This window comes from Melanotaenia boesemani, chromosome 14 (assembly GCF_017639745.1).
Source record: "Melanotaenia boesemani isolate fMelBoe1 chromosome 14, fMelBoe1.pri, whole genome shotgun sequence".
In the NCBI taxonomy this organism is placed as follows: Eukaryota; Metazoa; Chordata; class Actinopteri; order Atheriniformes; family Melanotaeniidae; genus Melanotaenia; species Melanotaenia boesemani.
Genome location: NC_055695.1, coordinates 26,960,460 through 26,986,574, shown reverse-complemented (window position 1 = coordinate 26,986,574; position 26,115 = coordinate 26,960,460). Strand labels below are relative to the sequence as shown.

Below are 26,115 nucleotides of genomic sequence, written 5' to 3'. Positions count from 1 at the left end.
GGATAAAATAATAAACTGTAGGAAAGTAAAAATACACGCTAATGGAATAAAACCAGTAAAATAATTAGAACCAGTACATAAATAAATGATAAATACTGAATAAATAAGTGAATAAATAAAAGAACAATTTATATAACCTACAACCAAACAAAATAAATAGCTCTAATGCATGAAATCTGGCAATAATTTCATGGTACAGTTAAGAAAGTGTCTCCATGAAGAGTTCATTTTTCTTTTTGCATTTTATTTCATCCCTGCAGAGGTAATTTGTCATTGATAGCCCACAGTACCCAAGTCCACAGTGACCAGCTCTGTGGTGCTGCATTTTACATCAGATATGGTGATCGCCCCAAAAAACCCCCAGAGGTGTTCAATCTGCCCAGAAAAAAGCTTCTTTACTCTGGAGAGCTGGACACAACCACACAAATCATGCCACACTTTTTCATTCCTTTTCTTTATCTCTTCTTTTTGCCTGCTGGGATGAACCTCTTAGCCTCTTTCACCAGTTGCAGTCACTTTAGTTAAGCACACTACCAGCCGCACAAGAGCAAATAGCAAGTCTATTTTGTCACTTTTATTGGCTGAAAGTCACCATGTACAACTAGCAAAAAGGTTTCTTTGCTAAAACACAAGAGCAATATCCTCACTATCCATTTGCACAATCACTAGAAGATCCCTGTGAAAGGTATCCTTGTACATTCTTTAATCTATGATTATTCATTTTTACAAAGAATAACAAGTTTTGGTGAGCTTAAACACTTTGGTAGGCAACTGTGAAATATTAGCTGGCAAATATTTAACTGCATGTCATGGACACTTTATCCAAGCCCATACCACTCCACATATCACCACTGCACTACTCAGACCTTTGCAGCTTTAGCAGCTTATTGTGGAAAAAAAAGAAAAGAAAAAAAACTACAATGAGCCTCAACCCCTCATTTGGAGAGTAAAGTCCAGATATAGTATAATATTGCATAGTATTGCATAGATAGTATGCTCAGCAGTGCGAGGGACTATGAAAGTTTAATTGCAAGATAAAGAATTTTTTGTCTTTTTCACAGTCATACTTAACTGTTAAATTAATATCCTAGCATTAGAGCTCTCAGTCTTTTTTTAAGATTTTTGCATTCACAGTCAAGTAAATCAGAGTCTTTAGAGCAGCGTAGGACAGAGTCCAACCTCATGAATTAAGTCAATTCCCCTTCAATCACTCAAAGGGTGTTTTCACAGTTGTATAGCTCCAAAAAAACTACCTGCCAAAACCTCTCTTTCACTTTCTCTCTCACAACAAACACAAGTAGAGTGCACACACATACACATCCTTGTTTTTCTCCAAGTTTGATTACTTGTCAGTTATTGCTCCATGTAGGCTTTTTTTTTTATTTATTTTTTTTCCCTCACTTTGTGCTTTAAACTCAGAGGAAGTAATCAGGGGGTGGGGAAGGTGGGTTGCTGGTGCGTGTTGGATGGGCATCACTGCCATTGCTGTGGTTTGTGCTGAGGAGCTTCTCGTAGCGAGCCTTGTAGGCATCTCTCTCCCTCAGCACTCGAGTCAGCTCACACTGTAACTGTTCCAGCTGAAGAAAAGGGAGAAATGGGTGGGGGACAGAAATAGATATGACTTTAGTTTCTTTGTGCTGTGCTGAGCAACACTGCTGAGATGGTGACTTATGACATATTTTGGCAGTGCAGTGTCAACACTAATGTCAGATGGTTTCCTGTCCTCACCTCTTTAAGATGACAATTTCCAAATAATTATGACGGATGTTAGATTTAAAGTATGTATGAATGAGGGCAAATAAAAATGAGAGGAAATGCATGTGTGTGTTTACCTGTTGTGTGAGGACATGTTTTTCTGACTCCAGAGCATGGCGGTGCTGCAAACGTTTGTAGCGGCAAGACTGGGCATAGCCACGGTTCTTTAGCGTGCGGCGTTTCTGCTTCAGGCGCACCACCTCATCCTTGCTCACTCCACGCAGGTGTCGGTTCAGCTCGCGCACCGACAGGCTCACCAGCTGCTCATCAGAGAAGCGCTCATTCACCCCACACTGCTGAGCAGATGGAGAAAACACACAGAGACAATATGCTGTTTCTCACCATTAATTGGCAATGAGACCCATGCAGGAAATGACTGGACGTGTTTGTTTGTGTGTGTCTTTGTATGTGTGTGGTTATAGAAGTGTGAAGTGAATCTGTCCAACATTATATATAAAGCTTCTTTATATATATATCTATATATATATATATATATATATATATATATATATATATATATATATATATATATATATATCTATATATATATATATATATATATATATATATATATATATACATAGAATTGTGACTGAGTGTGGGTGTATGAGCATGTCTGTCAGGGGGCACATTTCGGCACCACATGTCCATAATCTGTCATGTAATCTGACTAAGTGTGGGTGACAGTTATCAGGATTACACACAGCAATAATAGCAGATATTATCATAAGCTCACACCATGCTCTATATAAAGATCCATCCAGACATCTTGATCACCCAGAACACAGATTACAGACTTCATTTACCTTTTTAAATTATATCCAATGGAAAACATCCAAGACTGAATTATTATTAACTTACTTGATGTAGCTGCAAGCAGAAATAAATGGATGTGTTTATCAACAGCGCTTGATATTTCTATGTGTATCAATTATGAAGATGCTTTACAACAGCTACTGAATGCTAATGTAGTAAAGCACAGCTAAAATAATGTTGAATATATCTTGACAAATGGGGCATAATTGTAACCATAAGCAGGCGGTTCAAATCCTAAATGATTAACTATGAAAATATACAGTATATTCATATAGAATTTGCTAATATTAATATATTCTGGGGTGATTTCACAGTATAATTCTAAGACTTTGTACTCTGTAATCTAAACTAAACTAAACTCTATAATTATCTGTCACTTTGTTGAAAGCAAGGTTTAAATGATACTTTGGACAGATGTACACATAACCATATTCAATTGTCTTAATCCTAATTCTTCAATGCATGATCCCTCTTTCCTTCCGACAAGCCCTCACATGCAACACTGTCTTCACCTCCACATATTCTTCATTGTTTCCTGATTAAAGCCACTTGTTGAGCATCATCATCATCACAAGCTTATCTCATCTAATCTGGATTTATTTGTACCTGACTGACTTGTTGGTGGTGATGATGGTGATGGTTGCCATGCATGGGGTGGTGTGGATGATGCTGGTGATGGTGATGTTGGTGGTGATGAAGGCGACCCTGAGGGCTGAGGGGTTGCGGGTAGGGACCCGAGGCAGGGGCGGCGTTGGGAAGCGAGGGTGGGGCAGATGACAGGAAGACAAGTGGCCGATGGCACATATCTGCTGCCTTGGCGCAAGAGATATCTCCTCCACTGTCGCTGCTAGAGTCTCCCAGGTTGCTGCTCGAACTTTGAGAAAGACCTGGGAACTGAAGATGGGACAGGGAAGAAGACATTGTCAACTCTTTGATGTCTACATATGGAAGAAAAGAGAAAATAGTCTTCACACAGGGATGATTAGTCACCTGTGAGCTGACAGCTGCAGCAGCCGAGTTCAGCAAAGCCTCCACAGCATCCTCACAGCCCAGGAAGCCATTCACTGGCCCCCTTTCTCTGTCCCCTCTGTCTGGCACTCCTCCTAAAGCCCCCAGCAATGTGGCAGGCCCCGTCACCTCACCTCCAAACTGTTGTTGCAGCGCTGCCAGCCAGATCAAGTCCTCCAGTGAGGCAGGGGTAGGACCCTGAGGGCCTCCATGGGCCGGGCTGCCCTCCACATTCCCCTGAGAGCCAGAGCTGATACCAGACGTGAAGCTGTTGGATATCGAGAGGGGGAAGGAGATGGAAGAGGATGATGAGGAAAGGGAGGAAGAGCCTGAAGGTGGTGGGTGGGCATCACTGAGTGTAGGCGAAGGTGGCAACGAATTGTAAGGACTGGAGCTCAAACTGGAATCCTGTGGAGGGTGACTAGTGTACGGAGAGCTGGAAGGGTCATGGGTGAGGCCAGTTTTGGGATATGCGCATGGAGGGGGGAGTGGAGGAGTGTCAGATTTCACCTCAAACTTGAGGAGATCAAAGTCATTTAGGTACTCCATGGCCAGAGGGCTGGGGGGGAGAGAAGGCATGGGGAGGGAAGGAGAGGACATTGTATGTGCTGCTGCTGCCAGTGGGAGCTTCAACAGGGCTTTTCCGTATGTCAGGATTGTTGGAACACCCACGCTTCTGCCTCAGTGCGGCTCATAGACAGCAGCAGTGGTGATATCAGGAAGTCGAATGGTTTGCTAGTTTCCTCCTTGAGAAACTGAATGTCCACTTTTCCCTGTGTCTGTTTCTTTTGTCCTGAAGAAACAAAGAAAAAGAAAAAAAAAGACTGTTTTGGATACTGGATCAATAGACGGGGATAGACAAGTCAATCAGCAAAATCTAGAAAGCCTTATTTGTACTACTTCATAATTAGATAACTCCTATAAAGGGTAGCTGTAAATAATACTATTGCTCATCAGATATATCATAATGATATAGCAGTAGAATTTATTTCACACATGCATCTTTTACAAAACTATGGCCTACATTACCCAAAATGCATTGTTAGTGGGAGATTGTCCTGACCCAACCTATCACAACTCTAACAACCAGTCTCCTAACATATTCAGTCCCTAACCACCAATAACATCAAAGTGTCATTTTATTCCAGTCTCTGGCCCAATTTAGTCTTTGCCTTGTGAGATTTAGATGCCATGCTAATTTAGCCTTAAGCTGCTAGCCTGGAATAGAGATGAGGAGTGGTTTGTGAAGATGTAACAAATTTACCTTCTATTTCTATTAATTTGTTTTTTCAAAGTGTTTTTTTTGTTCCAAATGATGTTGCCAAACCTTACATCTTCTCCAGACCTTTTTTTTTTATGGAAATGCACTGCTCATTCTGAAGCTGCTAAAAGTTTAATAAAAAATTTTCTCTTATACAGATGTACGCTCCACTGCCTTTTATGAGTTTAGATGCCCCTTAAATCCACTGCAGGACCAGAAAAAAATATTTATGTCCAATATATTGACCCCAACTTTTTACAGATTATGCAACCTCAAACAGACCTATAAGTAACTTGCAAAGCATCTAGATATGACACAATGACCTTCAATAAAACCTATATTCATTACTTATAACCCTTAAATAATTAAAAAGTGCAGCTTAAGTGTTATATTTTTGTTTGAGTTAGTATCTTAGACTTATTTGGTTTTCCGTCATTGACAGATTGCATCTGAAGACACTTCTCTGCAGCACAATCCTTCTACCATCCATCTTAATGCACACATGCATTAGACTTTACACACATGCACACTCCCATGCATGTGCATGTGTACTGAAATATCAGAGCTATTGAAATGCATATCGATAAGCCCTTTGGTTTACACCTAAAATATGCTGTTTTTCTTTAATTCTGTCAGTGGTAAATCATGATCCCAAGTAATATAAGTTGTAATCTGTCAATGTGTAAGTGAAAAATACTTTAAAACTACTTTTAAAGAATGGCTTTGTTGCCCTATCAGGTGTTTCATACATCTTTATTACAGACTAGTTGCAATATATCTCATTAACAAAACCATACATCAGTACAGATAACATGAAATATTTTAAATAAATTATTTTACTGAACTCATGACCAGCTCAAGGATATGAATTAGCAAGTATTAATCATTTTTGATAGAAAGATCTACAAGTCTCAAGAGACCAAATCCAATTACCGAGAGGTTCAGACTTTAATCCAGAGCCACGGACTTTCTACAACTGAACTGAAACATTTTTATACTGGAAAATAAAAATCTATTTTTGGAGAAGACTGATGTTACCTTAAAAGTTACATATCAAATTTTAGAACTTAGTAAGAAGACTTGCAGGTAAATTAAAAATACAAGAAAGTTAATATTAATCAAACATGTCAAAAAATTCTAACAAAACTGAAACAACCAAGTGTCTTCTCATGACATGGAAGTTCCAGTATTTCCAACCTACTCTTCACCAGTACTGGACGAGCAAAGCATTTTCCACCAACACTAATTACAGGCCTTTGGATTTAATTGTTATTATTATTAAAATCAACTCTTATTAAAAATCAACCTTTGACTGGTGCCTCTGCTGCACAGCTCATTAGTTTTGCCCCCTATGGTTCAAAATGGACTGTAAAAGAAAGCAAACAGTGACATGGCTCCATGAAGGCCTCAGCCTGGCTCTGGACTAGAGTCACAGCAAAAACACACTCATGAGAGGACAAAAAAGTAGAATGAAAGCAGACAGAGATAAAGGTCTGAAATTAGAGACAGTCAAACAACTAAAGTGAATGAAATGATCCTACCGTTGGTCATAGAGATGAAGGATGGTTATGAGTTCCTTTCAACATCCCCACCAGACACACACACGCACACAAAAATAAGCGACTGACTGGTTGACTGACACGTTTGGAAAGAGACACAGAGGAAACACAGTGTGTGTGTGTGTGTGTGTGTGTGTGTGTGTATGCGTGTGCGCATGTGAATGTACATAGCTCTCTGTCACTGAGTGCCACTGCCCCCTTTCTTTCTCTCCACTCTGCTGCAAATCCCTGTTTGCAACAATCCCCTCCTCTCTCTGTCTCCCCCCTCATCCCTCTCTCATGGTTCACAGGCATGTTCACACTCTCTGGCAACGTCTCGCTCCCTCTCTCACTGATGTCTGTTATTCTCTCTTTATTCTATTTCTCTTGTCTTGTTTCTTTTATTTTCTTGTATTGCTCACACTCACACCTACACATGTCCATCTCTCTCCTTTTATTGCTGCATATTATCTCTTGCTCAAAAAACCAAGAATATTTTATTGTCTGCCACAGATAACCGTGATCATTCTCACACTATTATAATGTGCAATTTCTGCACACACACACCTCCATAGTAAGTTGTGCTGATAAATTAGATTCTGCTTTTCATTTAAAGGTTTATGATTACTCACTCATGGCCGAGTGAAAAAGTATGTTGTGTTGCCACTAGTTGAACTTTAGACTCTGTGCTGCCTCACTGTGGACGTTCACATACCAAGCTGAGCTGTGACGGAAGAGATGAGAATATAATGTGGGAGGAAGTTAAGCTGTGAGTAACAAACAAGTGCTTATAGTGACACAGATTAAAGATGTAAACTACATGTTTCAAGTAATCCTTCAGTTTTATTAGTAGGGAGTTTGTTATGTCTCAAATAAGGATTGTACTCACAAAATGTACAGATGGCTGGCAAATTAAAATAAAAGTCAAAAGGTGTCTTAGGAAGATGGTTGGCCTCCACATGATGCCTTGGTGTTAGCTCCACAAGTCAGGGAACTTATATTCAGAAAGATATTCCTTCATATTTAGCTTTAAGAATGATGGTGGAGTGCGATGTCTAATGTTGGACCAAAACCTCTTACAGATTTTAAACTGGGTTGAGGTCTTGTAACCATGACTTCCGAATCATTTTCACGCTCACCTAACATGTCACCCTTTAACAACCCTTCTTATTTTGAGCTCCACAATTTGCCACTGCATTCCATCAGGTCTTGCTAGTAAAACTTACTCATCTTTCCTTGCTAGCTTTGCATAAGTTGAGCCACTTCTGATGGAGTCATAATTCCCTTTCAGATCAAAATGACTAATAAAATCTGGGGATCAAGATTATCTGTCCACACATACTTCTTCTTTTGGTCTAAATTCTCAGGATGTCGTAAGCACATGTGATTTGTAGCGGCTGTCCTTTGGTTGCAAAGCCCTGTCAGCACCCTTTCATGTCCTATGGTTGAGAGGGTTTACTTTCTAGAAGAGAGAACCCACATCTGAATAGAAACGTTAGATCACAGGTGGCAAATTACTACTGGGAGCAACTTCATATTGATTTGCAGTAACTCTTCTTTATAAGTGAACAAGAGAACCCAAATGAAGCAACATTTTCCCTCAGGATATAGAGAAGGAATCTGATCTTGTCTCTAGAAGCAAAGATTCAGTGGTTTTCTTTTATTATATATTTGCCATCTATCTTTATAATGAACTTACAATTAAGGTTTTGACTATTAATCAAATTAATGGTCTTTAAATCTACAAATGACTGCAATTTTACAGATTATAGCATAAAAGTAAAAATACAATATAAAATGCAGTGTATTATCAATATAATAGTATGAAAAAGTCTTACAGTGTTCCAGATAGTTTCACTATGATGTTATCATATGTGGTTAGAGGCACAGACATCTAAATATCCTTCCAAATCTATTGAAGATTTAATTGAATTTATTTACTGTTTATGCATGAGTATGATAATGAAACTGGGGGAAGCATCGGTGCTGTGCTCATTCTGTCGATTTTGTATTCTCAACCCTTTTAATATGAGCTAGTGCAGATTTTGTTTATTCAGTTTTTATTTTTATATTTTTATTGATTTATTATAAATATTATTAATCTAAATGACATAAATATTATTAATAATGGAAGCCATCAAAAATATCTGTGCTTCCTTTAATATCAATTTTAGGATAAATAATGGTCATGACACATATATATATATATATATATATATATATATATATATTTGGTGGTGATTTAATAATATAATATGGGTGCAAACTAAAATATTTTCCCAAAGGAATAAACATTTGTCATTTGTTAACCTTTGTTTTTGGGCGCAAAATTGGTAAATTAATTCAGCTTTTTTTTTTCTTTTTTGACCACTAAAGTCTGGTGAACAGAGAAATGCACAACAAGCATTTCTCAATGCTCCTTGAAAGCTAAACTTTTTAATCCAGAGTCTTTCAGTGTCTTAATAGTGTCTCGTTAAGGAATCAGTGAGTTAATAGCGCCTTCACAAATCTGATTTAGACGGTAAACAAAACCTTTAAGGCAAGCAGACATGCTGACTCATGGGAAAAAGAAAAACACACAAGTGTGACAAACAGAAGTTTAATATATTAGTTTTATGTCATTTTCTGTTACAATTTTTAAAGTTATTTATATCCAAAAAAGGCTAACTGTCTTATGACATACAAATGAAAGAATAATCATTAAAATAAAAAAAAAAAACTCTTCTTTCTGTTTCCTCTGCTCGCTGTTTTAACCTTTCTATCTGACCGTCATTTGTGTTTCCAGAGAAAGCTTAGCAGCTAAACCAACAGGGCCTCCCGTGAGGGTGAGGGACAAAGAGAGGGAGCGACACAGAGGAACTTACCTCATACTTCATGGCAAACACACCACCACCACCTCTCCAGCATCTACAGCCGCACACACATTTATCCTGCAGCGTCTCAGTGCTTCACGCATTAAAGTGAGCCCCATGAATTGCCTGTTCACTAAATTCTTTAGTCTTACTTCCCAAGGTACCGTAGTAATTAGACCTTTTAATGGCCTGGCACTGTGATTACAATAATGGGTGGAGGGAGACAATAGCAACACTGGTGATTATATTGATTGAAAAAATACTATTGTTAATCTTAATTTGATCTCATTCACCTTAAATTCATGAGGTTTGTTCTTAATAGGTAGCATAGACTGAATGTAAAGAAGGGAAATAACATGCAGGTTTGAAAAGAAAAGCCAATGCACCATTGCTTTTAACTTGCAGGTTTTCTAAAGGCTGGAGGTGATTTCTGTGAATGTGAAAAGAAATGATCACTGCCAACTTGTTTCTGGATCAGGACCTTGCTGTTTCAGTTGTAAAGAAGCACACCAGAACTTTTGCAGATTTTGTTAGTGACTCGCCCCCTAGTAACGGCTAATTCAGCATCCATCTTGCATCGTACTGTGAGCTCTCTCCAGCCAATAAATGACAGTCTTGTCTTGAATATTGTTTTATCTCTTTCTTTGCCACGATAAGTCATCATTTACTGTTAATGTAACCAGTGTGTTACTTACCAGTCTCACTCAAGAGAACTTGCTATGTGCAGCACTTCACTGTAAGTTGGAAAGTGACACAAAGGATTTTATAGGAATCTAAGAAAAAATTAACCTGCACCCCACTTGTGAGCTCAGGGAAGTATGTAAACTTGAATACTTAAATAATTTAGATTAAAAAAAAGTTGATGAATTAGGGTATGATTAAATGTGGAACAACCATCTGAATGAGCAGTCTTGTGATGTTTTTTCTCCTAGCTGTGTTCTGACAACAAAGAAGTTCATGCAGTTCTATGCAAAAAACAAACAAGCAAAAAAACATAAAATAAAAACTACATGCTTCATGGCTGTGTTTAATTTTAAGAAGTTCGTAGTCAACTGTGCTGGATCCTCCACTGTGTAAGTAAAAATGCAAACCAGGTGAAATCACAGGCTGATGCAATAGTAGCGACATCCATCTTTATACAGACTTTGTACATGGACAAACATTTTGTGACAATGTTAATTGCAGAATATCTTTAGTTCCTTTTTTCCTGTTATCAAGTTAGTTACTGAAACTAGTTCAGCTCACACCCTCCTGGAATGCTATGCCATTTTTGCACTTTGATTTTCATAACTCTTTAAAAATATATGTTAATAAATATTTGACAGCCTGTGTTACACATGTAGATAGCGGGTTTGTAGACTTTGAAGGCTAACATTTTCCCTTTATTGCTGGGAGCTGGCATTAGGCAAGACAATGCAAGTTTATTTGTATAGCACATTTCATACAAGTCCATTCAAAGTGCTTCACATAAAACATTAAAATCATTACAGATGATGCAAATAAAACATTAAAAAGTAGTAAATCAGCAAGACTTAGCAAAAATCACAATAAATTCAGAAATTAAATTAAAACGATTAAAAGCAAGATAAGTTAAAAGTTACCATGCAGATTTCATACATAGGCACATGAGAAAAGAAATGTATATTAGCTTGCATTAAAAATAGAAACAATGGCACAAAATATGACCCTTTGCAACTCTTTTGTATATAAATATATCTGTTTCCAGTCTTCATGTTAAGCTGAGGTAACTGACTGCTCACAGTAATTTAACATTTGCCATAAACACACGGAAATTGTAATAATCTTCTCATCTAAATATTATAAAAAGAATATGATTTTTTACAAAAATTGAAGGGTCCTATTGCTTAAATAGGTCATTTTACTCAAAGGTTCAATAACAAGACTTTATTTATACATTATACATAAAAAATCTCTTCAAGTTAAGATTAATTAGAAAATATGTTTTGTTAATTTAACTGAACTGACCTTTTAAGCCTGAGCATCTCCCATTATTGCCCAAAACCCCATGAATGGGACGCTGACCCCTCATTCACCCTCTTAACCCGGGTTTCATATCCTTCAGCATTTATCCTCTGAGGGGCTCTTAAGGGCATATGAGGACATGAGCCATCAAAGCAGGAGAAATTTAAAGTGAGGGTGAACTGCAAACAATGATCATTGTTTCATAGGGCAGAAAAATAGACTTGAGAATGATGGCTGAACAAAGTGAATGAGAGGTAATTGAGAGAGACAAAGGCAAACAAGACAGCGGTATTGAGAGAGTGACAGAGCTGAGGGCAGGACTGCGCTGTTTGGACAGATGGTGTGAGGTGGAGGCTTGTAGGGTCCCACTAACTCGGCCTTATTCCACAGATACATGTCTTAATCCCAACTAACTCTGCTACAAGCAGCAGGCTTACACGTCTCACCTCACAAGGGGCCCCTGCCTCCCCCTCCTCCCTCTGTCTTCTTCACTCTTTACACACAGATTCACATGCTCACACACACACACACACACACAGGCTCACACAGCACTAGCACGGTGATGACAGAAGATATATGATGGGGCCTCATCATCATCTTTTATTTTAAAAAGACTTCCTAGTTTGAAACTTTAACCCTGTCTAATCCAGTGAGACTTGTCAAAAATTATGCAACATCAACTAATGACCTGAAATGGTTTGAATATAAACAAGTTGAGTATTTAATGCATGCACATAGAAACAAATGGCATATTTGGTTATTTGCACCAGGAATAAACTTTTCCCCGGTTTTGAGATATCTGTGACTGAAATTTTCCCTCCTTTCCAAGACCATGGAAACTACTGAAATTATACTTCATTAGCACAAAAAGGTACAAAAAGGTAGGGGAAAAAGGCTTTTAACTCTGGGCCAACTCTTGCATGACTGCTCAGTTACAGAGAATAGTTTTAGAGGAAATAGCAGAGTGGATAAAAACAATGATTTTTCATTGTTGACCTAATTTTGACTGAGATGACATATTTTCAGTTTAACATTATTATTATTATTATTATTATTATTATTATTGTTAGTAAGTATTAAAACTTGGTTGTGTTTTTTCAGTATTTGTTAGCCTTATACAGTGCGCTCCTATCTGTTTATGTATGTTTATGTTTATGTAACTGCTGGAGAACAAAGTAGAATATGTTAGTTTTTTTTCTGTTATACACTGCCTGGTTAAAAAGTCAAAGGACACCCTCCAAAATTTTGTTAGACTGCATTTAGCTTTGATTCCAGCAGCATTCACTGTGTCTTTGTTTCGATAAGTTTCTGCAATGCCACAAGATTTAATTCCATCCAGTGTTGAAATAATTTTTCACCAAGATCTTGTATTGATGATGGGAGAGTCCGACCACTGGGCAGAGTCTTCTCCAGCACATTCCAAAGATTCTCATTGGGGTTTAGGTCGAGATTCTGTGATAGCCAATCCATGTGTGAAAATTACGTCCCAGGCTCCCTGAACCACTCTTTTATGATCTGAGCACAATTGTCATCAAGCAATATGGCCGTGCCAAAAATCCATTGATGAAATAACCTGCTCATTCAGTATATTTAGGTAGTCAGCTGACATAACTGTTTGGAAACACAACATTGCTTAACCTAGACCTGACCAAGTGCAGCAACCCCAGATCATAACACTGCCCCCACAGGCTTGTACAGTAAGGGTTAGGTATAGCAGGTACTAGGCATGCGCAGCACCAGGACTTTTTCTCTGCAGTAGCTTAGTAGTTGCTTGTGACTGTAAGGAGTTGCTAATAAGTTTTCAAAATAAAAAACAGCAACCTAATATTATCCTACTCAACACCACTTATATAAGTTATTATAGATTACACGTTACACAGTGGCAAATGCTGAACTGATTCATGTCAGAGCATCTGTTATTGTGGTTCCTTTATACAGTTAAAGAGTTCGCATTTTTCGGGTATTTTGTCAGTTGGGGGGAAAGGGGTCTTTCATTTCATGAGTTGTCTGACTGATACTAGGTACAGTGATAGGTATCATAATGTCATTATGATAAATTATCAAAAGTTGGTAAAACTTTTGCAAAAGCTGTTAATTTTCTATTTTGTCAGATATTTGGCATAGTTCTGCTATAACTATTTCAGGCTGCAGGACACTGTGGACATGATCTGTTTGTCTTACTAACTAAATGATTTTTATTTTCTGGTCACAACTGATAAGATCATGTAATATTTCACAATATCTACCAAATTACTAATTTGGTGCAGACATTAAAAAAAAAAAAAAAAAAAAAAAAAAATTGAACTGGGCATTAAGGCCTGCAGTGTGAACATAGTCTTGCTCTCAGTGGCATCACAGTCCCACCATTAACATGAACTAGCATAAAAAATGTTACCCATTGTGTCACTTTAAGTTGGATGGCAATGTGTATACAGAAAATTTAGCGTTCGATTGACACCTTTTCACCAAAACTTACTGTGCTGTTGTTGTTGGGAATAAAATCCAGTGTGTGATGTTCACACACTGCCATCGGCCGACAAACAGCGCCAGTCACCGCCCCCTCAGTGTCAGACAGCTGCAGTCTTCATGAACTAAACTTTTTAAAACTACATTTAAAGGTTCTTTTCTTTTTTTTAAACGATCCCTGCTACATCTGGTGAGATTGACCACCAGCACGTCTTTTTTTATACTTTCAACCAACAAAAATAATAATCCAAAACTATAATTGAAATGACCACAATGACATATTCAATTTGATTTATGTTCTCTTTTTTTGCTGTATTTTTTAAAATAGATTTCTTTACATCCTTGGTCTTGCAGTTGCAAGACCAACTTTTGGTGCTACCACCTGGCACCACCCCTGGGAACTGGACATGATGGATGCATCACTTCATCTACTGCCTCTTTTCTTACCCTGATGCACCCATCAGTCTGGAACAGGGTAAATCTGGACTCATCACACCACATGACCTTCCATTGCTCCACAGTCCAGTCTTTATGCTACTTAGCAAATTGAGGCCTTTTTCTCCAGTTAGCATTACTAAAGTTGTTTTCTTAAAACTAGACAGCTGTTTAGCCCCTACCCTCAAGATGTTTTCTCTTTTTTATGCATGCCACTGATTTGACCCTCTATAAACAGACTAACATCTTTTCCACGACCACAAGATTTCACATGGTTGTTGAAGGAATGAGAAGCTACTCATAAAATTAAAGGTTTTGTACACACAAATATGGATTTAAAAAACAAAGTTTTCCTACAACACATCCTATCCAGTCAGCACTATTTACAAAAACAAAACTCTATTGACCTGAAATTACAGACACAATATGCAGGTAACTGCTTTTTAGACAAAACTGCCCAGAACAGCAATATACATAGGTATGTCTGCAAATTTTTGTCCCACTTTATTCTTCTTTTGTTGGCCTGCTGTTTTATACAATGTTGTACTCCATAATACGATCAAACACCTCTGTGTATCAATCTAGTTGTCAAACAGCTGTAGATTTATGTGCAAAACTGTACAAAAATTTTGTTAGCGAGGTGAGCCTTAGCTGTATCTCAGCTAAGTCAGCTGTTACCACAGTTGATCAGTGCGTAACTACATGATGTTACAAAAACATTTTGTAATTTATATTGTTTGGGGTCAGTGACAACCTTCTCTGTGTTTTTCAAATTGGTAAGTCCTCAAAAATATGCATACAAATACCCATGTTCATTTGTTCAAAGCCAAAGGGAGCGACAGAATGCTTTGTTTACTTTTCTTAGCACTATCTTTTAGCAAAACTGGTTCTTCCTGTTTTCCCCTCTCATCAGTAATTGGAGGTGTAGGTTTGACTGTTCCACCTTATTTTAAACCCCACAGGCAACAAAACTAAATAAAATAAAATAAAAAATAAAATAATGCTACAGTATGGGTTTAAGTTACAACAAACTTCCAAATAACATATTCTATTACACAGCTTCTTCTTTTTTTTTTTTTTTTGTAGAGTAAGATGTCAGTCTTTGTTCTAAACTCATTTTATTCATTTATGATTGAATATGTAATTACTGCTTTTTGGTTTTATGGTCATGTCATTTTTCAGCAAGAGCTGCTTAAAATATTTCCCCAATTTGTCATCTGAGGCATTTGCATTTTGCCTTCAACTTGAAAAATTGCTTTAATAACAGCGGGATGCTTCCTGGCCATGTGGTTTATTTTCCGTCTGGCTGGACTTAAACACGATGTAATCAGAAAACAAATGTAGCATGCTATGAAGTGCTCATTAGATGTTATGTTTCATTGCCATTTTCTAAAATGTTCTATATTTACTCCTCTTCTAGGAACAATGTTTTTGACTCAACTTCCTTCTCCAAGCTTTTCTAATCTGAGTGTTTTTGTAGAAGGCATGTAATCCATCACTTCAACTACTAAGCTTTAAATTGCCCATTTAAATCTGACTTTGTGCTTATGTAGCTGAAAGATTACACATTTCATACCTCTTAAGCTATTTACTGGCTTTTATTGATTTTCATGCCAGACCATCTTACTCATGACTGTGTTGTTTGTGTCTGTGTGTATGCATGTGCATGAGTGTGTTTACTCATGTTGTCCACACGTGGGGTCTCATTGTGAGTGGACTTATCAGGCTAGTCATGGGATTAGCACTGATTCTCCCCCTGAAACTAGTGTCAGATTAACAGATACCCATGCCTACATAAACCGTCTGTAATATACACATAAGCTGTCAGTACTTCTGCTATTACCTCACCCACCCCAGCTTCCTCTGTCTATCCCTACCTCAGATCAATGAACAGTTTTATCATGATTGATTGTATGATTTCCCTTTATGCACTACTGCTGCTCCAAGTAAAGGTGGATATTAAGGTGTGTGAACTGAAGTTTGCTGTAAATAAGACTACATTTTTATGATTTGTTTGAATACCGGTCACTCAAGAGGCACTAGAATTATTTACATATAGCATGCTGCATATAAATAAATTAAAAAAAATCCCCCCCAAGTTTTTTGTATAGTGACTCTTTAGCTAGTGCTATGACAGATGTGTTGCTAGAAGGCTCTAAAACTCAGCAGACAGCTTAATGTGTGCAAGAGCGCAATCATGTCATATGAACAAACACAAAGTATTAGACAACTTTAATCTAAAAAAAAAAAATGAACAGAGATGGAAATCTGGTGTGGCAGCAGACGAAGAGACAGAGACATGGTTGGGGAGGATGAGGAGGAGGAAAAGAAGGATGAACGGATTAAGGTGGTCGATACTTTGGCTGCTCTCCCAGACTGAGAGATGACACTAAATCTGTTAATTCACTCCACCCCTCCCTCTTTCCTCACTCACGTAGTAGCTCTGATTCTTCTCATCCTCCTTCATCCTGTTGCAGGATTAGGACATTTTTACTGTCATTCTTAATGTCACACAAACAAGTCGATAGTCAGTCAAATTTACTGATGCTGCATATTTGACTACAACTTTTTTAGGTATGGTTAAAAGAAATCTCAACAACTTGTATATTTAAGACAGAAAGATTTATTTGTACACAGCTGTGGAACTGTTAGTTCACCAGTGGCAAAACTGTGCAAAAGTCTTGACCCGCTCTTTGTTTATGTATACAAAGCTGGGAAAACAATGGATAGGTGCAGAAGTTAATTTAAACATGTGCAAACATACATGGAAATACAGTTTAAAAGGTAAAACAGAGTTTGTACAATTTAATGAGCTTGAAAGTCAGTATTTGAGCTAAACACCTTTATTCTTTCACACAGTGTGAACCCCTTTAGACATGCTGTCTTGTATTTTTTAAGAAGTCTTCAGGAATAATTCTCTGAACCTATGGAAGGACATTTTAAAGTTTTTGTTTGGATGTTGGCTGCCTTTTGTTCTGTTCTCTGTCAAGGTGATTCCACGCTACTTCAGTAATGCTGAGGCCTGGGCCCTGGGAAGGATTTATCACTCTATCAGGCCTGTTGCCATGAATTTTCAGTCCAGTTCTTGTATCATTTGATATACCTCAGTCTTTTCTTTCTGTTTTCCTTCCTTAAGAATGGCTTTTTGACAGCCACCCTTCATGGAGACTCTGTCTGATGGTCAGTGAACAGTAGATGGTTAAACTGAAGGTCCAGAAACATCTCTCAGGTCCTGTTTAAGGTCTGATTGATTTTTGTCATTTTATGCTGTTCTTTTACTATAAATAGTTTAAGAAGTTTTTATATTATTCTATTTAAGTGCCCAGTGTTCTCATTTTATTTTGGACACACTTTACATCATGCAGCCATATGCCAGATTTTCAGCTAAGAGCTCTTTGGAAACAAAATGCTTGGAACAAGAATGCTATTTAAGGAATATCAAACTGTTATGTTTGCCATTTTTTTTTATAGAAGCAGTGTTAGAAATATGAACAAATTATGGACCCTTGCAACAGACTCCAAGTAGCAAATATCCTACAGAAACAATTGAAATTCTCTTCTTTGATAAGTTTCCTGGAAGACAAAACACCAGTTAAACAAGTAAGGTGCTATTTCATTTTCTGTATTTGAATTATTCAAAGTTCAGTTGTATGTGGATTAAAGGAAAAATACCTACATATTCCTCTAAAAATGAAAAAAATAGAAAAGCTTTTAAGACCTTCTGGCGGTTTGGAGATTGGTCAGTAGCAATTTGAATGATTAGAAGAAATTCTGGCTCCTTGAAAGCAAAATATCAAGAAATGAAAGTTGGTTCCAGAGTCTTCGAGAGTCCTGTGTGTGCAGTTATATGTTTTTAAAAGTCTGTGAAGGCTGCACATCCTTTAAACTGCCAATCCATAATAGAATTACACAGTTTTGATTGACAGTAACCAGTTGGCGTTATTATACATGCTGAGTAACTAACACAAACCCCTTCATACTGTTTTAAGCCCCTTCTTGGTATCTAGGCAGAAAGGGGACTCCAAAGGCAGCAGTGCCTGTCGCCTGTTAGAGAGACAGTTCCCATGACAACCTTTCCAGACAGTTCACTTATGACCTTTTGTAGACATGGTTGTAATTACATTAAATTACACTGCATCTTATCATTGCCTTCATGAGTCATTTCCCATGTAACTGCTGCCCTGACACAGAGCGCATTTAATTTAGCACACGTACTGTATCTAAGTTTATTCTGCACTTTTAAAACATGAGATGAGAGGCCACGGAAGCTTTTTCACACAGTGCATCTCAGAAGAAAGAGAGAAACACTTGGGATTTGGTGGAGGGGGGAGTGGTGTTGTGGTGGCATCGGGGTATTGTGTGAGAATAATCATGCACATTTCTCTGGACTGCGTGTGTCTTTTGATATTCGTGCATCTTTCTCCTCTACCCACATGTTCTCTCCCTGGCTTCTCTCTTCCCTCAGCCTTTATGTGATAATGTTGCCTGGTAACAAGCAGAAGAATGATGAGAAGAGTAGGATGTGTTCGGATGCCCCCCGTGCGATGTGATGTGTCCTTACATCAGCTGCAAAGAACAAAGGTCAATCCTTGATAACAACAACATGACACTTACTGTGTGTTTTAGTTCAGGAGTTCAGGAGTGAGAAAAAACTCCTTTGGGTTTAACTCGAACTTATAGGAATCCTTTTGTTGGCTTGTGTCTTGTGTACTGGAAAACTGAAAAGAAAAGAATCTGTTTTTTAAATTCATGAAAATATCCAAAAAATAGATTTTTTCTTCTTTATCCATTTACCTTCAATTTCAACTCTTGAAGCTTCACTCCTTGCATCTTCTTCACAGGTCATCAGTAAAAGTGGGTGTATTAATCCTTAGGAATACTATCTGGATTCTGCACCAGGATTGTGGTTGCGTGGGTGTGAAAGATGCAGTCAAATCTGGGTTATAGATCACTGCACTATCATGACTTGCCAATGTACTGCCTCTAATCTTACCATAGCCTAAAGTTTCAGATAATACATTATTTTAGAAAAGACTCTTTTTGCTCAGCCAGGGCAGAGTGGCTGGGATAGCAGTAGATAATTTTTTATTTATATGGAAAACTGCAATTATTTACAAAGGATTTGAAAACCTTGTGAGTTGATGAACCACAATTAGCTCAAGTTCATACTGTTTATGAGCAGATATACATTTCTGGTGGAGTTTTAAAATAAGACATAGAAATATATATGTGTAAGAATTAATGACCACCGCAGTTAGTCTCTGTCACTTTAACTGCTTTTAGCATTTCTGCAGAGGCTGTTTGCTCAGTAAAAACTCTCACCCTAAAATAAATAAATAAAAATAAAACAAAAAACAGCATATGTATCTCAATTTCAGCAAACTGCAAATAAAGATTTCCTCTTTGCATGGCTGCATTCTTACTTGTGTCTGACTCATTGCAGCATCTTTGGAAAAAAGAAAGGTCACAGCACGGTTGCTAATGACAACCTGTAAGACTGCTTCTCTGCTCAAATCACATGTGTGTCTGTGTGTGTATTTCTATGAAACCCAGTGATTGCCTCATCTGTAAGGATCAGTCGCCCCCTGCTGTTTCCCATCCTTGGACTTGTAACTACATGATGTTGCCATGCCAACCAGAAGGGGCATTACTGAAGTCAGTAGGTAAATGTAGCATCAACCTGAGATAAAAAAAAAAAAAAAAAAAAAATCAAGACAGACAGTCGGGTGTTTTTACCTTAGATCCCTGACTGCAGATTGAGGAGTTTTCTTTTTAGGATCAAAGAGAGTTAATGAATAGATCATTTGACTAATTGGCTTAATTGTAGTTATGAAGTTTTACACCAATCAGTTGACTGCAGTAATGCATTTATCACCACATGAGGGCAGCATAAACAAGCAGGATACAGACTATTGCTCCTAGGTTGACTGGGTGAAGAGACACTAATGATTCTGTTGTCTGTTCTAGTCAATGCGATGGAAATCGCTGGTATTTTGACTTCAGGTATTTGCTTTTATTCTTCAACATCTCCTATAAGAAATATCTAGTCTTAACTTATTTAACCAGACTAAATTCATAGACTAGTTACTGTCTTACTGGTAAAAAAAAACTAAACAAAACAAAACAACAAAAAAAGGCTGGATCATTCCACCTGAACCACAAAAGACCTGTGTTCATTTTATGTAATTAATCACAAATTTGTTAGAAATCTGTGTTATAGAACAACAACACAACATCACCTGTAAGCTTGGAGATCTTCAGTTTTTGTGTTGTCCCATCAAGAGCCAAACATCTCAGAGATTTATTGTTTACTATAAACGTAAACCAAGAAAATTTACAGAATATGTTTGAGTTCATTGGACACCCAAGAAATATTTCGATCCCTGCTCCCTTCAGGAGGTCTTTATGGAATTGTTGGACTCTACTAGGAAAAAAATGCAGCTATAAAAAAGTCACTAATGTTTTGTCATTTGTGTTTTATTCATACAGTGAGGGTGCTCATACATAATATTTATTTTCTCTATAAAATATATTACCTTTCAGTTCCTGAAAGCAAAACTAGATATAAATCATCAAGTATTATTTGATAAGAAGCAACTCATTTGTGTGAGTGACTACCAGCAATCAAATTCAACGCAGATTTAGAAATCACTTTCTAATAAAAAACACTTTTTTCCTCTGTCTAGCAAAGCCACAATGCCCAAGCACTCTGCCCACTGTCCACCAACACACACGACGAAAGATCATTTGGGTTTTCTAAAGTAGCAAATACTGTGTTAAAATACTCTAGCCACAAAAAGAGTTGCAGGTTTTCATGTGAGAGGAAAACAAAGACAGGAAAATTCAGTTGGAATGAAGAGGCGAGCAAATTGAGCATTTCAGGTGATTAATGCTTTATGACGTCTGCCATGTTGAAGTCTTCTGCCAAGATCTCCCCGTCTGCACTCTCACTGGATGAAATTCTCCACAGCTGCCATGACAACTCTGACAGCATAAGGTGAAGTTTTCAGACATCACAACAGCTCACTGTGACCAGGTGTTGAATTGAAGCTGTCTGTAAGGTGGAAAAAAAAAAGGGCTGGTATTACTAAGGTAAAAAGGCTTGGTACTTCTTATAGGTAGCAGTTCAATTATCACATTTCCCAACTACATTGTCACTGAGTGATTCCCTCTTGACTCACACTTTGCAACATTTCACACACACATATATATAAATATACACATAAAAACAGAGAGACATGTACCAGACACGTCCAGTGACTTATTTCTGTTTTGTGGTAGTCTAGGTTTTTTCACAGGGGGTTTGCGATTTGGGGGCTTCTCAACGTTATTTGGGCTTTCTCTTTCAGTGCCTGAGTTCAGTGAGGACAGGAAACACAAATTAACTGTTAGATACAGACACTTTACACACAGATCAACAAACAACAAATTCCATTCACAAGTTTTTACACAACCCCATGTCCAAAGAATGCTGTAATTAAGTTTAAGTGTCCAGGTGTTGAACTAGTCTGTCTGCAGCGTAGACACGTCACTGATCGACAATGTTTGACATTATGAAACAAAAACTACAATAAATGAGGCCCTGATATTTGGGGCAGTTGAAGTCCTGTATCAAGGAGTTTGTAACGCATCACTTCCCCAAATGCTTTTAAGGTTTTGCTATGAAAAATTTAAAAGGATCTTGTATTATTATCATTATTGTTATTTTTTATTTATTTATTTTTTAACATTTGATGTTGTCTTTGTATTACCTAAACTATAAAGAGGTTCGAGTACGAGGTTCAATACTCTGCTCCGTTTTCATTTAAAATTTTATGTGCTCAAACTTTTTGGAAATGGGGTTGCATTGCAACTTCCTGTTGGGTAAATAATAACAAAATATTTGATTATACCTGCATCACAGGACATTGCTTTTCTGTTTCTTTGTGGCTTTACTGGAGCCTGAGGTCTCAGTCCTTCCTCACCTGATCAACACATATGAAATACATTAGGTTACAGGCACTCATGGCATTTATTTGACGACTTTTAATGACTTATTTTAATGTTTCTCTCTATTTCTTTACTTTTAACTGTGAAAATCTGCAAAACCTCCGTAGTGCATCTTTAAAGAGTGATGTTACAGTGACTGATTTGTTTTTAAAGCAACTCGTTTGGGTCTTGGATGTTGTATTGTAATGTCAGGAGGTGTGGCATTTCATGATGTTTACAGCTACTGTAAAAGGAAGGTATACCCTCTTTACTTTCTAAGGTAGAAGTTCGCTGGTCCAGAATATTCAGGTGTGTGTTAACACAATGCCAAGGAGGAAAGACATCAGTAATGACCTTATAGAGCAGAGATCACATAAATCTGGGTCAGTGTTCTGCAGAGTTTCACAGGTTTACTCAAATTAAATGAATTCAACAGGATATAAAGTTCTGTACAATGACTCATTAATCTGACAAACCACAAGACTTTGGAACAATCCTCTTTGGACACACCAAAGTGGAGATGTTTAGCCATAAGGCAATGCATTACATTTGTTGAAAACCAAACACAGCATATCAGCCCAAACACCTCATACCAGCAGATGATAGAGGGGTAATGATTTGGGCTCGTTTTGCAGTAAGATAACTTCAGTCGTCAGGCAACAAGATGGTGTTACCAGAATCAGAAGCAAATCTACAACTAAATTACTTTATTACACTTTATTAATACTTTACACTTCATCCTAGTTACACTAGGAGCAATGGGCTGCCAGGCCAGGTTCTGGTGCCCGGCGAGCAGTTGGAGGTTAAAAGAGCCTTGTTCAGGAGCCCACAGTGGTTCACCTAAGTTGCCAGCCTAGGCAGGGACTTGAACCCAGGTCCCACAGACCAGCTGCCGAAAAAACAGCCAGGGAAATGTTGGAAATTTTGGAGAAAGTTGGAGGATGTTGGCCAAACTGCGTTGTGCCTTTCTAAAATTCTTCCCCAATTGTGGCGGCCTACTTCCCTCATCCAACATTTTCAACATTTGAACAGTCAGTGTGGAGAAATGTTGGAGCCTAGAGGAGCTTTTCATCACCTCAGGTTACTGTATTGAGGTCAAAGCCTTCAGGTTAGCATACATTTGCTAAGTTGTTATATGAGATAAGTTAATAAATCATTTGACCCTGTCCTTAATTAGCAGTAATGATTATATGTTGATTTATGATTATGCTATGAACTTTAACCCAACAATCGCGCTAGTTTATCTGATCTAAATTTGACCATCTCATGGTTAATTTTAGCAATTAGAAGATGACAGCTTTTGCAGATATGCACTTATAACCCTTTAACCCTTTGTTTAGAGATTGGTTCATGGTTGAGTATTGATGCATTTTGCAGATTTATTTATAATTACACAAAATGTAAGTTACGTTACACAATGTAAATGGGCGGTTTTCAGCCTTGCAATTCATTCATTCATTGAGCTATGATCAGCTTTCCTTTTTAAGGTAACACTAGGTTATAAATAGTCTGGATTGCTTCCATATTTTATTAAGTGAGTGATTATGTGGCAATAAAATTGTGCATTTTTCACCAATTAGTATCAGTGATACTGATTGGTGACACTTCTTCCCCATCTTACATGGACGTCTGTAACCACTAGGCCATCACTGCCCCATCAATATGTTGCAACGATTCAGTTAAAGACCCATCCTCAATCTGACTGAAATGCTGTGGCAGTACCTCAGGAGAGCTGTGTATTAACAAATGCCTTCAAAACTTTTTTTTTTTTCTTCAAAACTTAATATATTGAAGCAACATTGTTAAGAAGAATGGACTAAAATTCATCCACAACTATGTGAGACATAAAATAAATCGTGACACAATGTATATGACATGTTACTTGTTTTTTTTCAGCTGAGGTTGTATTTGTCTAATTTTTCACATTGTACAACCAGAGGATTTTTTTTTGTCCTGATATAAAAAAAAAACTTAGAGTTGAAAAAGGCTGTAACTTTTCAAATGAATGTCTTTTCATGAGTTTATTTTACACTTAAATCTTTTGCTTTTATATGTAAACTTGTCATGCAGGTACCTTGACTTGCAGCTCTGTCTGGCAGCCCATGTATTGGCTTGTTGACTGGAGGTGGCACAGGAGGGGGAGGTAAGTTCCTTTCATTGAGTGATTCTTTTGGAAAAGTAACGTAGGAGGTGGTCTTTGGCTGGGAGGCATATTAAAACAGTAAAAGATATTAAAGAGTTACAACAACAAGAACGGCATAACTAGTTAGAAAATTTTGTGGAGATTAAAGACAAAATGACTGAGAATGGAAAGAGTAAAACAGGACAAAGTGGTATCCAGACTTGATTTGTATCAAGACTTGAATGTAACACAAACTGCATTTACCTATTTAAGCCAGTGAAACTTGAACTTTCCTAACTTTACCTTTTCAGGAATTGGAGGGGGCTGACCCTCAGAATCTCGTCTTTTTTCTCTTTCGCTCTTCTCAGTCTTTCCAGGATGTTTCTCCTCATCTCCTTCTTCTTCTGTACAAAAATATAAAAAAACAACTAATTGGCGTCAGAGTTTGAGTCAGAGCTTGCAGTAACAAGCTCCTTGCGTGCTAAAATCTTACTTCTGACCTGAAGCATATGATAACATAAGTGACCTTTACAATACCTGGTAGGGCGTCTGAGCTCTCATGTCGATGTCTGTGCCTCAGCTTGGTAAGATTGGGTTTACTACTTTGGGGTGGGGGATCTGGCTTTGATGCGCAAGGCGCTGCTCGACTGGCACTACTCCTCCAGCCATCGATGGAACCTCCACAGAAATCTAAACAGGTGTGTCTGTCTCCCTGCACGTCCTGCGGATGCCACTCTATCGCTGCTGCCTCTGCGCTTTTCAAAGGATCGCTATCCTGTTTTGGTGAGGGCGTCCTGTCCGAGGGGTATGGAGGGAGTGGTCTTTGAGCCAAATGAAGTCCTGCGACTTGTCTGTCCATCTTTCTTCCTGCGTGTCTGCTCTCAGTCCACTGATTGTCAACCTGTATGTCCACTGGTCTGTTCTCTGACCATGATCTTTCTATCTGTCTGCCACCCATCCACTGTTTCTCTATTTTTCTGTCAATCTGCCGCTGGGTGTGTCTGTCAACTGTCCACTGCCTCTCCATGTGTCTGTCTGGGTGTCTGCTCTCAGTCCAGCACCTGTCAGCATGTTTGTCTGTTGTTTTTGTCTCTCCAAAAGTTCTTTCTTGTAGCCTGTCATCAAACCGCTGCCTCTCTGCATGTGAATCACTTGGTTGTCCCTCTATAATCCACTCCTTTTCTGCCTGCAGTACCTCTGTCGTCCTCTGTTTGTCATCTGCCCAGTACTTGTCTGTTTCCACCGGCTTCTCAAACACAGCATCCACTTCAGATATCTGTAAAAAGCAAAAAAGATAAAGAGCCAACAAAGACTGAAAATGATGGATTTATTCAGTGAATCCCATAGCTGAAGTAGGTAATACTGACTGCACCTCTCTAGGAGAATAAAAGGGGTGTTTGGCTCCACCCACGCCTGGGTGAGGGATGCCTGGCACTGGTGGTGGACTCAGGACAAGAGTGCTTTTCCCCTGGTGATCATTCATTTTCCAGTCAGCCCCCTCGCTGGGAGATCCGGCTGTGGCAGCAGACCGCGGAGGTTGGAGGAGTGTGTATACATTCTCCATTGCTGTCCTACAAGTGGAAAGTTACCAGAAAGCCTTTTAATTTATTCTACATATTGAAAATATGCAAATATGGCTATAACATTACAAACTTTTAGAACAGGAAAATTAAAAAATATCAATGTTCTGACAGAAATCTAAGATCTTTCTATCATAAGCTGTGTTTTTAACGTGAAGCATATCAGTTTTCAATCACTTGGTTGACTTTTGAATCCAGAACAGACACCAGCTGTCAGCCATACCTGTGTATACACTCTGATTTCACATCCCATCTTTGCTTTTGCAGCTATCAACCATTTGTCAAATCAACAGAGAAAAGAAGGAGATTCATAGGGATACGGTATTTGTTG

At 38.0% G+C, this 26,115-nt stretch overlaps 2 protein-coding genes across 4 annotated transcripts in view; both read right to left on the bottom strand.

Moving 5' to 3' along the window:
• Positions 1-963: 963 nt before the first annotated feature.
• On the bottom strand, positions 964-4,179 carry nrl (neural retina leucine zipper). The gene is made up of 4 exons (XM_042006297.1): positions 3,562-4,179; positions 3,178-3,465; positions 1,833-2,048; positions 964-1,577 (listed from the first exon to the last, which is right to left on the bottom strand). The coding sequence occupies exons 1-4, from the start codon at positions 4,177-4,179 to the stop codon at positions 1,416-1,418; spliced, it is 1,284 nt and encodes a 427-aa protein (XP_041862231.1). The 3' UTR covers positions 964-1,415.
• A 16,394-nt stretch (positions 4,180-20,573) lies between these two features.
• LOC121653522 (capping protein, Arp2/3 and myosin-I linker protein 3-like) overlaps positions 20,574-26,115 on the bottom strand; it is a 32,051-nt gene continuing 26,509 nt past the window's right edge. The window contains exons 34-40 of one of the 3 annotated variants that reach the window (XM_042007066.1): positions 25,577-25,775; positions 24,742-25,480; positions 24,508-24,608; positions 24,157-24,283; positions 22,007-22,078; positions 21,359-21,466; positions 20,574-21,168 (exon numbers count right to left, since the gene is read on the bottom strand). In XM_042007066.1, coding sequence (XP_041863000.1) covers positions 21,128-21,168; positions 21,359-21,466; positions 22,007-22,078; positions 24,157-24,283; positions 24,508-24,608; positions 24,742-25,480; positions 25,577-25,775 — 1,387 coding nt within the window. In that variant the 3' untranslated portion in view covers positions 20,574-21,127. Of the gene's footprint in view, positions 21,467-22,006; positions 22,079-24,156; positions 24,284-24,507; positions 24,609-24,741; positions 25,481-25,576; positions 25,776-26,115 lie in introns of all 3 variants that reach the window. The other 2 variants (XM_042007065.1, XM_042007067.1) reach the window with 2 other exon arrangements.